Genomic DNA, 13,523 nt, shown 5'->3' on the forward strand with positions numbered 1-13,523 from the left:
CATCTGTGTGAATGGATGCTTGAGAGAGAACAGGTGGTGTGCTGAAGAAGTCTGGTAATGTCAGAAGCTGAAACCTAAAAGGAACCTGTTGCAAGGGACATGGAGCACTGCTGACAAATAGCAATTTTGTTGGAAAGTGTCAAAAAAAAAAAAAAAAAAAAAAAAAAAAAAAAAAAAAAGAAAAGAAAAGAAAAAGGGACAAGAGGTGAGGAACATGGATTCAATGTATTCCCTGTAGCTATTGGTAAACTTACACAACAGTAAAATGAAAAACATGACAGGTACGATCTGCCTTTTACACAATGAATCTGTTGCATTGACCATGTTGTGCTGCACCGAATAAGGGTTGAGTGCATGACCCACTTTGGTGATAAACTTGCAAAACGAGGAAGACAGGAAATCCTTTTCTTCAGTAGTTTTGGCCTGTACCTCTGACTGGTTCTGTTGGAAAGTAAATCTAGCCACCTGTCACTGCTGTCACCATACTCAAGCCAGTCTAGATAACACAAATGCCATGTTCAACATTTATTATTACCTTTATCTTCAATTCCAAGAACACTCTTGTGCTATCAGTACAACCACTGTATCTGACACACTTGCATCTGGATTCTGCAACAAGCTCTCTTGCCAATTCATTTATATTTCATAATAACCACAATATATAATCCAACCAATAACCAATGCATGTTGCAAGCCTCACAACCAGAGTCTTGGATCCTCATACTCTCAAACACATGGCAACCCTTGCTACTGGATTAGCTTTGTCACTCTTAGAACATGGTTGGCATTCACTGCTACAGTGAGAATAATGTTATACCACACTGGTAGTATATGTCTTACAGGAGTGCTAGAACATCATTATTTTCTTCTACATAGGAAGGAGTCAAGAGTAACAAAAATTTTGGAAAAAAAAAAAAAAAAAAAAAAAAAAGCCTACACTGAAGTGCCATCTCACAAACATGGTTAAAAGCACTAGTCAATAGTACAGGATAGAGTGGAATGCAACTATGCTAACACAACTAACATGCTAATAATTTGTGAAAGAAAGCAGCTTAACAACATAATGTACAAAATTTTCATTCTCATTTTAAAATTGAAAGAAAAAAACAAGCCAAGATGTAAATTAATTATTCTAAATGTGCACTTACAACTAAATAATGTGAATGGCAAGGCTACAGATCAACCAAGACTAAGAGTAATGGTTACAGTGTTGAAGGAAGAAGCAGAATGCAAAATAATTGCCAAAAGGAATTCAGTGAACCTTCACACCATCATTTGATTCATGATTTTTTTCTTTCAGCCAATAAGCACTCCTGTGTAACCTTCCAGATATACAAATGATGGAAGAAAACAAACAGTTACACATGTATGGAAAATAAATAAATATAACCTAGGAATGGATGAGAAATTGAATTAAATAATAACTAGTTTTATAGAGCAAATATATGAGCTTCTTCATCATTCCATCCTCCTTTGCTTCATGAGAGAGAGAGAGAGAGAGAGAGAGAGAGAGAGAGAGAGAGAGAGAGAGAGAGAGAGAGAGAGAGAGAGAGAGAGAGAGAGAGAGAGAGAGAGAGAGAGAGAGTGAAACTCACATATTCCTTGCATACTCTTTAAAATGGAATGAATATTAGTTCACCACAAGAGAAAATGTAATACTATGTTGTTTGTGTTACTTTGTTTTAAGAGGCATGGATTTAGTAGTGTGATGGGACTCAGAACTCTTGATGTTCCAATAGAAGGTACAAAGTGAACACTGGCAAGATACACAGGATAATCCATGTAACCATTATGGTATCATGGTACTGAAGAGCCAATTTTGATCATGAATGAACACACAACTAATGCGTGTTGCTAGTGTAATACTGGAAAGCAAAGTGTGTGTGTGTGTGTTTCACTGTTTGATCTGCTGCAGTCTCTGACGAGACAGCCAGACATTACCCTACAGAATGAGCTCAGAGCTCATTATTTCCGATCTTCAGATAGGCCTGAGATCAGGCACACACCACACACCAGGACAACAAGGTCATAACTCCTCAATTTACATCCCGTACCTACTCACTGCTAGGTGAACAGCGGCTACACGTGAAAGGAGAAACACCCAAATATCTCCACCCGGCCGGGGAATCGAACCCCAGTCCTCTGGCTTGTGAAGCCAGCGCTCTAACCACTGAGCTACCGGGCGGTGTGTGTGTGTGTGTGTGTGTGTGTATTTACCTATTTGTGTATTACAGGGCCCGAGCTAAGCTCTCTGTGTCCTGTCTCCTTCTCCATTCCTGTCATATCTCTCGTTCATCTGATTGACACACACCGTGTCAACGACATCACTGCTCAGTTTATTCCACTTATCAATACTACGATGCGGGAAACTGTACTTTCTCACGTCATTTAGACAGATGTCTTTTATTAGTTTTTTTCCATGTCCTCGGAGATGATTACTTGTGGTCACCTTTATCAATTTTCTGTCCAATATGTCAATCTTGCTCATCAATTTATACATAGTTATCATGTCTCCTCTTGTTCTTCTCTCTTCTAATGTGTGTGTGTGTGTGTGTGTGTGTGTGTGTGTGTGTGTGTGTGTGTGTGTGTGTGTGTGTGTGTGTGTGTGTGTGTGTGTGTGTGTGTGTGTGTGTGTGTGTGTGTGTGTGTGTGGTAGAGTGTAAGGGTAAATACATACAGTTGCCAGTACAGTATGATTTCTTTTCACACAATTACTAGCATGTGGTTAAATAATCAAGATCATATTTTGCACAGTGCACAAGACCACAGCAAAGCAGTAACATTGAACATTATACATAACTTTTCTTTCCAAATAAAAAAAAAAATAAATAAAAAAAGGTAATCAATCAACTGGTACTGAATCAAATCAAACCACATGTGAAATTTTGACAAAGTTCCATGTGAGTGTTCCTGATCCCATTATTTATCTGCACATTCCTTCATACTGTTGTTCATTTAGGAAACAACATCCCCACATCATTAACACATACAAATACAGTAATTTCACAAAAAAAAAGGAGTTAGGCAATGAAAAAACAATAATGAGTCTTTGAGTGAGTGAGGAGGATTCACATCTGACAACCTGCCAAGCCAAGCCAGTCAAGGATACATCAAACAATAAAGGACAAAAAGTATCAGATAATGTTTACGTCAATGCAAACACACAAATAATTGGAAAAAAAAAAAAAAAAAAAAAAAAAAAAAAAAAAAAAAAACAAGCATTTAGATAATCCACATAGAAAATAAAACAAAAATGGCTACAAGCTCAATTAAACGACTGACTCCAGCAAAACATGAGAAAAACACAGTCTTTCTAAATTAAGTATTTAAAGGTATATAGTGATGGAATATTTCATGATTGCACTAACAAACACAGAACAAACAGGATTCAGACTTACCCACTGTAGGATTCTGGAGTTATTCCCACCTCCAGACACCTCACTGTCATCCACCGATATATGGAACCTTCGGCGAAATTCATTTCTGAATTCATTCTGTGCAGATTCCATCCGCTGAAACCGCTCCTGTTCATCATTGCCTTGGGAACTGTCAAAAGCAAGGTGAGTCATGCACACACAAGGAGGCAGCACCAACACACAACACCACACTAGCTAAGCTCTGACAGATGGATTTCAGGAACATTGTATGATGTATTTGCAGTGTTTCAGTAACTAGAGACTTTCCTTCCAATCTCCTTAATACATGGCCCATTTAACTAAACAAAAAACTAAAATAAGTCTGAAATTATTTATGTAGTTGCTAAAGATACTGATAAAATTCCATTAGGGACAAAAAGATGTTATTCAAAGGGGCTCCCTTTACCACAAGTTAAGAGGTCTGCCTAACACTAAACGGAGAGAAGTACCTGGTGGGACGCTCCCACTGTGTGGTGCGAGCATTGTGGTTGACATAGTAGGTTCTGCCATTTGCATCCTGTCGCTCCTCCCAGCCACCAGGTAGTGGACTCTGGCTGTCGTTGGGCACTACAACAGGCTGTGTACACAAGGATGTGGTCAGGTGTGGCACAGGAAGTCACAATACACTATACTAAACATTGGCATGCACTCCAGTACAACTATTTCTTAAGAATCACCTGAACTATTCATTTGAATTTTAGTTAGACAAGCTGCAAACAAACACAACTATCTTGACAAAAAACAGAAGCATGACAGATTTTTTTCTAGTATGACACCAAGATGAATATTTATCTCATTATCTTTATTCATAGAAAGATTGATAATTCTTTTTCATTTTTCTTTCTATATTGCAGTGCAGACTGCCACCTTAGAGTCCCAAACTTCTAGAATATCTGAGGAATTACTGGGCATGTAACATCTGTTAAGTTTTAAGTGAACTTCCAATATATAGAATATGAAATTTTTTTACATATTAATTAGAATCCATCCTACATAGACAGCAATCTCTCAAGACCATCAGTGATATACAAAAATATCAACACTACAAATTTATCTGAAGACAAGTAGGTACATGGTAGTGCAGTGCGTGCCATCAAGGTACTGGGATGGTTGAGGATAGGACAGAGAAGTAACAATGAAAAGTTTATGTAGTAGATAACATACTTTGCACACACCTAAGTCATCTCTTCCACTAACACATCAACACTCTACTAGATACTATATCTTTCAATTCAAAGAACATTTACAGGAACCTTGCAAGTGACTCTTATCAAATGTCCTCTTTTTCTCTTCGGCAATAGCAAACAATAATTATCAAACATGACTATGGCAGGGACGAATGGATAAATCTTTACAAAATAACAAAGCCTGTCTCTGATCTTAATCTAGTCCAGATAACTCAAGGGGACCAACCTGTATGCTGCACTTTTTCCCAAATGCAGTAAACTGTAAAATGACGTTCAGCATAAAAAGGGGAAATCAACTAAATGTCATTACTATCAGCAATACTAGAGCTATAACAACTACACAGTGCTAACTAATGCTAGAGCTCTGTAACTTCTACAGCTTGGTTAGAGAGAGCAGTCAAGGAAATGGCTAAAATTATCAGCCATCCCAGCTATACTTTGGATGGGTTAGGATAAGGTAACATATACCATTAAAAATTAACTCATCTCAAGAGTTCTTCAATGACTGATCTCTATGTGATCCAAGGAAATTATTCTACAATTACATTACCCAAAGGACATCCAATATTATATTCAGAGTTCATAACTGTTCATTCTTTTCATTCTCAAAGCAATAAGTACATAAAGGTACTCCCCCATAATATAATTCACTGTTATACAATGTTTCACCATTAATGATCTTTCTTCTTTATTACCTCTTGCCTGCTAAACGATTGGTTATGCTTCATTTCTACAATCACCAGAGTACACACTCACTCATTCTTCAGGAAAGTACAGCTGCATTTGTTTGGATATGTTATATATATATATATATATATATATATATATATATATATATATATATATATATATATATATATATATATATATATATATATATATTGAGTTCATTTATTGTTATCATCACAATTATTATTATAATTTATAACTTATGTTTTATTTATTACATTTCTCTGAATTATTTTGTATGTGAGATTACTTGTGGAATCACAGTCATTCACTGGCTAGCCTCTGTGGTAAGTCACACTCTGTACTGCTATTTTACACAGTGTTTGCTTTTATTCTAACCCCTTCACTATCCTTAAGAACAATATATGTGCCCCCACCAGCAGTGAGTGAATGATTGCAACTCGTGACACGACAGATGCCCAACAGCCAAACTGCAACTGTCTCACAGGGAAGGCAGCCTGTGACCACTCAGTAAAAAACCACGCCAACAATGATCATCAACACATGGAGATGAAGCATCATATATGCAAATAATAAACAATAAGTGATAATGATTATGATGATCATCATAATAATAATAATAATAATAATAATAATAATAATAATAATAACAATAATAATGATAATACAGTGGAGACTCAATACTTGACTTGATTAGTTACAAATGGCTGTTCAAGTATTAAAAAGTTTGATCATTGATACCTATAAATCAGGTAATTTGTTCTAATCTTAGTAAAACCTCAAGTTTATAGAAATTTAAATATATTTTTTTCTTTTTACATTTTTTATTTGTACATACTGTAAGTGAAGGCTGATGATGAATAACTTAGAAGAGGAGGGGAGAAGAGTAGGGAGGAGGAGGGAGGTTGCTGGAGGATGAGTCACCATCCATGAAAATGTCTTTATAAAGTTTCTCCTGATGTGATTCCTGTGAACCCACTAATGGAGTGCTGTGGCTCACTAACACTTGCACTCTCACTAGATTCCTTATTTTCACCACTAAGCCTCATTGGTACCATTGTAAGTTTCTAAATGAAAAACTACCAACAGAACGCAGAATGCACCGGCATTAGTATATCGGTACTACCGGCATTACCAGTAATACAGTATCAGAACAGTACAGTGATGGCTGCAAGAAGGGAGATGACAGAACTTTGTTTGTGACCAAATGTGCAAACGTTTGATTACCAGATATCTTCACCACTAGTAAGCCTTTGGTGTTAAGGGTTAGGTTTTCAAAAATTCGAAAATAAAGAGGTATGTGAGTAGTTTTTTTTTTTCACTGATAGATGGCTATTACGAGATGTTAGTTTAGTAGTAACAAGTGAATCAAACATTAAATAACTGCATGAAAAATAAAAACTCAATTTTTGGAAAATAACATTTTTCCTATAAACTTTGTCACCGGAGAGCAATTTCAATTTTGCTGGTACATATATGAAGTATGTGATATAAAAAAAACTTTCCATCTCATAGAATTTAGAATTTTTTATTCTGATGGCCATTATGAATTTTTTCTTTTATTTTTTTTTCTTTTTTGTATAAAATTACATTGCAGCAGAGAAAATAAGTTTTTCAAAATTCTATGAGATGGAAATGTAGCAGCTACATTGAGCCTCAAAATGATACCTCAAAATTAAAATTCTGTTGGGAAATGTGGGAGAAGATACGATTTGAATTATAAAAAACTGAAAACTGAGAAAAAAGGCAAAAAACCCCAGAGATGTCATTTTCGTTCTCTATGACCCTGTACATTTATTTGGGTTGGATATTTCGTGCTCATACACCACCATGTGCATCATATATGTTTTTTTAGGCATGTTTAGCATATTCTGTAAGATTCATATAGCACCCGGCCGCCCCTACAATGACTGTAGGTATTAGTCACTCGAATGCGAGGGTGTCTCCCATTCCCCTTGCACCGTTTGTTTAGACATTGTAAGGCAAAAAAGGCAGGCAAAATAGGCTGGACTGTGGCTTGCAAGGCGTGAAACAACGGGCAAGATACTCAATACATCCTCCTCCCATCGCAGTCACATGGACACTGAAATGGAAGGGGAGAGGGTATGCCATAGTACTGAGTTGCCAGCATCTGCCTTTCCTTACCAAAGAAACCACTTTTCATGGCTTTTTCCGTGCTTATTATCATCTGCGGTGGGCATGGCAGGGCGTGGCTTTAAAATTTAAATACCCCATGTATTTTAGCGTATTTCCCCCAAAATACTCCATCACTATGTTGCCATGTGTTCGGGGATGCTCTTGTGGTGTTTTGGGGATTTTTTAATATTTTTCAGTACCATGGCCACTGGACAGTCCCCTTATTGTAAGTTTATAAATGAAAAACTACAGATAGAATGCAAGAAAAAGTTATTCTGATGACCGCAGCAGCACAAATCACAACTGGCGGATGGGGAACGGGGACGCCAGGGAGCCTTTGTTTACAACCACGGGTGTGGATGTTCGACTGTAAGGTATTTTTTCTAATATTAAATTGAACTTTTGCATTCGAGTATTGAGCCTCCACTGTAATTTGTTTCTCATATGTTTTAGCAGAAGCTGTGTTTGGGGATGAAGGGAGTGCATTGTTGAGCCACACGGCACAGCAGGTGCAAGGCCACCACCCCGAGAGGCGGCACACAACCCCGACTAACACCTAGCACCCACTCACAGCTGGGTGGACTGCGACACAATATAAGGAGACCACCCAGCCTTCTCTGCTCCACCTGGGCATCAAACTGAGTGTGGTGACCACTGCACCACAGAGCACTGCCCCAGTCCACCCAGCAGTGAGTGGGTGCTGAGTGTCAGTCAAGGGTTGTGTGCTGCCTCTCAGGGTGGCAGCCTGGAACCTGCTGTGGTGTGTGGCTCAAGGTGCAAAACCATCATCTCAAAATCCAATGATAATAACAATAATAAAAAGAAAAGAACAATAATAAAAAGAAAATGAAATTATACACAGTTACAATGCCCTTTAGCCTACAAGGGGACATCAGCACTCCATACTACAGTGAGAGTAATTACAAAAATGTTTGGTTCATCCTATGTTATTGCTTCATTCGTGTAGCATGTGCTTCATTACTTTAGGCAATATTCAACGTTAAGTTAGGTTTTACAGGGACATATATAAAGGTCTTGGAACATATTCCTATTTTTGCATTCAATCTCAAGTTCACTATATGATCATTTGCTCTATGATTGCATTTTTGTGAACATAACCCAATCGTATATCAGGAAGTACCTGTATGTCAGTAGTTACCTAAGACTCATGACATCTACTTGTCATTTCATTGCAAAGTAGTTTTCATCATTTCTTATCCATTTTAGCAGTGAAGTTTTTTTTTTTTTTTTTATTTTAAGAAATGCAATACCAAATGAGCTTACACTTTCAAGTCTACCTCACAGTAAGTACACCTGCCAAATCCTTATGATGAGGTAAACAAAACATTCCAGCTTCCACATCATCAATCCCTGTATTCTTGAATTCCTCATCGTTTTACAAAACTTTTTAAAGACCACATAAATTATCATTTGAGTCCTCTATCAGTTGAACAAAATTTTTTTTAACTATATATATTACTAGAACCAAAAAACACACTTGAAAATCATAAAAATTTTGAATATAGCCAATGATAAATATAAAATATAAGACCCAAAAATGTTGGAAACACTGCTGATAATATTATGTATATACTTCTCTCATGAAATGTACTACATATCTTGACATGTATTTATCACAGAATAGGAAAACAAGGAGAGGCCATATGTAGCTATGGCAGATTACTAGACTGGGTTTGCTGCATTATCATTAAGAGAGAGAGAGAGAGAGAGAGAGAGAGAGAGAGAGAGAGAGAGAGAGAGAGAGAGAGAGAGAGAGAGAGAGAGAGAGAGAGAGAGAGAGAGAGAGAGAGAGAGAGAGAGAGAGAGAGAGAGAGAGAGAGAATGTGGCAAAATATTTCAAAACTAGGTGACTTAACTAAGAATTGTCAGCTCCTTAACATGTGTGAGTGGATACTTGTATTGACATGCTTTGAATGATAAGTTACCCTAAGAGTGAGGTTCCATGCACTACAGATTGAAGACAAGCACTGCAGCCCTGGACAGTTCATTTAACTCTCCTCACTCAGCTTCCATTGTGTTAAGCATTTCCCTCTCTTAAGTCCTCTGATATGTCAATAATTTTGTAAAACCAAATCAAAGACTACACTTTGAGCCTTTGAGACTGAAAGAAAGCTGTATTTCAATTTCCGATTATAACTATACATATTTCACTTTATGCATGTGATACCTGGTGGTCTGATCCAAACAACATGACAATGAAAACAAGACTTCACTGCTCAAATGGATAATGTGCATGACCCATACAGCTGCTGCAGATAACAAGAAACACTTTATACTGCTACAGCACTCTTAAATACCTGAGGAAAAGGTACTCAATTCAAAGGCGAGTTTTAGGCTTGCAAATTTCTACTACAGGAAGCTACGATATAGGAATTTACTGCAGCAATTGTTTGGACATGATCTGAATAGTAATTAAGTAGAAGTAAGTGAAGCCCTTGTTTTACTTGACTGATGGTTTAAAGTCAGTTGTACCAATAATCAACTGAAAGCTATAAAAACTAATGAATATATTCATAAGCAACGCATGATATTTCTCAGTTGAGGTAAAGGAAAATAAAAGCTTTATCAGTCACTGGAAAACAAGAGTGTAAATGAAGGGCCTCAAGTGCAAGAAAGGAAGGGAAGGCATGTAGTTGGAAAGTATACAACTGATTGCTAACTGAGGGAAAGTGGCACACCTTTCCTCTATGTTGGCAATGGTCTGCTGGAGACTCACCTGTGCAGGGGATTCCTCCTGGCCACTGCTGTTGTCAATGCTCACCACTTCCCAGCCAGCCTCCTCTGGAGTCTGCTCACCAGATGCCCCACTGTTGCTGGCACCATCATCGGCAATGTATGCCATGTAGACCTGTAGGTGGCCCTTCACCCTGGACCGGGAACTGTGAACAAGGGATTCAATGCTGCCTGTAAGAACAATCTTGACGGAGCAGTAAGGAGGATCAGGCTGCTGGAAGCAAAGGAAGGCCTGAACCACACCACACTGAAAGGGAGAGCTAAATACATTTTCTTAGCGAGTTTAATTTTGTAATGCAATCTATATAGCAGGTTAACATCCCCAGTGAAGGAGAGTAACTGAGACAAGACATCATGCCATGTCTCAATGTAGAAATAAAAATACAGAGGAGGGGGTTCCTAGTCCCCTCACTCTGTCCCTTAAATGACACGCAGGAAATACACAGGCAGTACTCTCCCAACCCGGCCATGGAGAGTCCAGCCAGGCTGTGCCACCCCATACCCTTTTTTCCATCCTCTGAAAGGAAGACAGGACAACTTTTATAATCTTGTCTCTTCCTCTTCAGGTGGTGGTTGATAGAGAGAATAAATAGCACAAAAATGAAAATAATAAGTAAATAAATCACAATAACAAACAAATCAAAATGAATAATCAAATAATGAAATCATGAGCATACAAATAAAATAAAAATCAAACAAATGAATAAATAAATAGATTAAATAAAATATGACTAAAGAACAGCAAATTGTACAGTGGTACACCAAGTTTCACTATGTAGCCTTTAAGTGTGCAGGCTATGGAAGACTGCAGAATATATATGGCTGTTCTTTTTATTTTTTTTATTTATCTGAGTTTCCCCATCAGGACAACACTCATTATGATATCCTTTCCCATAAAGAATGCATACCCTAACTCTGATGGTTTAATGTGGACTCCTGCAGCAAGAGAGGCAGGATTAGGCAGCAAACTCAGTGGCAGGGTTGGAAGAATACTGTTACCTTGCTGTATTCCCTGTGTTGCAAAGGCAAAGGCAGAACACGATGATACTCGGTACTCGGTATTCCCTCCCATCGCAGTGAATGATACCCCTTGTGCGCGCCAACATCTATCTTTCTTGTCTCAAGGAGGCTGCATGTGATGGTGTGTCACACACACACACACACACACACACACACACACACACACACACACACACACACACACACACGGATAAATAGATATTTCTTTTTAATTCCAATACATATGGTGAGGCTTTAGGTTACCAACACACAGTATGTACTTAGGTGCTGAAGTGTCATATAAAAGCCACAATATAGCTCTCTTAAAAACTCGCTTTCTAGATCAATGTACACTTCATCTACATACTATAGCAGCAATGCACATGAGCAGTATTTATTTTGTAGTGCTATTCATGCACTAAACAAGATAATGGTAAGCAGAAAGAAGCTGTGCAAATCTTGCATGTGCACACACACACACACACACACACACACACACACACACACACACACACACACACACACACACACACACACACACACACACACACACACACACACACACACACACATATGCAAGCAAACAAGCAGGCAGTGATTGGCATAGAGAATGTGGGGTCCAATACCTTGCCCAGTGTATATCTGATTTGATCCAGGAGTCACAAGACGTCTCCTCGATGAAACTTTAACTTACATAACAATATTTTTTCCATTAATAGAAAGAAACAATGCATGGATAACAATGACAAGAAATATATAAATTGAATTTTTTGCCTCAGAAGATAAACATCAGAGGTTTCCTTTTTATACTTTTCATATTGAAAAAGTTTTTAAGCTTTCTCATGATTTATGAACTATTTATCTTCACATTAACTTTTTTTTCAACTTTTTGCCACAACTTTAGGCATATCATTCCCTAATTGATATGTTCGTTTATATAAAGTTCCTAAAAGCGGTGCAGTGAGTAAGTCATTTCCTGTGCTCATGCAGAATGAACATACTTTGCATGTTTTGGAAGAGCTACAAACATCAGGTGACGTGATTTTTATTTATATATTTTTCAAGAAAAGGTATGCTTAAATTGTGTTGCATCTAGTAAGCTATAAAACATAATAAATAGATGCCACTGCTGACCACCAGTCTAACTTAAAACCTTCATGAGCTTCACACACTCCCTTACAAGTAGCAAAGCATAATGAAGACAGACTGAAAGGTTTCATGCATTTGTTTTGAGGAACCAATTAACAGCAAAACTTGCTGCACCACTGTAGCAAAATCATAAGAAAGCAAAGAAAATAAAAATCATAAAATAGATAAAATAAAAGTAAAAAGTCATGCATTTCTCTTGTTTGTGGAAAATAAAAATTACTAGATGGAAGGTTATTATTGATCAAAATAATAATTGAGTTGTGTAGGTGACATCAAGCTCTGGGTTGACACACACAAAACAATGCCACTAAATGAGAAGACTATGAGAATACTAAGATTATGTATTAGTATAGTTTACCAAGAGTATGCAAGGAAACAATCTCCAATGAAGCCAAAGTACTGCAATATGTGAAACAAGGGGGATGAGAAGAGGATTAGTAGAGTGGAGCACGCTAACTAACAGTGCAAGAATAGCAGTAAAACAAGACCCTTCCATCAGTCATTCCTTGCAGAGGAGCTCTCAAGAACATGTGTCAGACACATCTACACATCTGGCTTTTCACCTCCGTTGTTGCAACTTGAAGTGTCGGTGAGGGATCTGCCGTCCTTCCACCTCGCGTGGCAGGTTGACCAACGACAGCTCCACTTGGCCCAGGAAGTCATCCCGTGTGAGTCGGTTCTCGTCAAACACTTCCAGCACCAGCTTGTGTTCAGCTGGCTTCACCTGAGCACACCACAAAATGTGTCAACAAATCTGCAGCCAAATCTGAATACACTTTCACTTGCAAATTTACATCCAAAACTGCTTAATATTTCATCATTTTTCTATGGTCTTAATACATTTACTGCCATGCCAGTCCATGCAATCTTGAAACTTATAAAATTTATACTTTAGAATGGCTTATAAACCCCCCATGTACACACACAAACACAGGAAATGAGAATGAGGATATGAAGAAGATTATTATAACTATGATATGTCCAAGGTTGGAATATGCAGCAGTGGTTTGGTCACAGAATCTGAAAAAGGATATCAAAAAGCTAGAGAAGGAATCAACATATATGACAGAAAAGATTTTATAGTGCATGACGAGCGAGCCATGATGGGATATAGGAAGAAATTGAAGGGCACATGCAGGAGGGATGTGAAGAAATACAGTTTTCCATACAGAACTGTCAAAGCTTGGAATGT

General features: G+C 37.7%; 1 protein-coding gene across 7 annotated transcripts in view; it reads right to left on the reverse strand.

The window, feature by feature from the left end:
• The window catches only part of LOC123508626 (E3 ubiquitin-protein ligase Nedd-4-like), a 38,612-nt gene that overhangs the window by 19,772 nt on the left and 5,317 nt on the right, over positions 1 to 13,523 (reverse strand). For 4 of the 7 annotated variants that reach the window (XM_045262452.1, XM_045262450.1, XM_045262449.1 and 1 more), the window contains exons 5-9: positions 12,895 to 13,055; positions 10,686 to 10,700; positions 10,167 to 10,329; positions 3,866 to 3,993; positions 3,399 to 3,546 (exon numbers count right to left, since the gene is read on the reverse strand). In XM_045262452.1, coding sequence (XP_045118387.1) covers positions 3,399 to 3,546; positions 3,866 to 3,993; positions 10,167 to 10,329; positions 10,686 to 10,700; positions 12,895 to 13,055 — 615 coding nt within the window. The remainder of the gene's footprint in view (positions 1 to 3,398; positions 3,547 to 3,865; positions 3,994 to 10,166; positions 10,330 to 10,685; positions 10,701 to 12,894; positions 13,056 to 13,523) is intronic. The other 3 variants (XM_045262451.1, XM_045262448.1, XM_045262453.1) reach the window with 1 other exon arrangement.

This window comes from Portunus trituberculatus, chromosome 25 (assembly GCF_017591435.1).
Source record: "Portunus trituberculatus isolate SZX2019 chromosome 25, ASM1759143v1, whole genome shotgun sequence".
NCBI classification, from domain to species: domain Eukaryota; kingdom Metazoa; phylum Arthropoda; class Malacostraca; order Decapoda; family Portunidae; genus Portunus; species Portunus trituberculatus.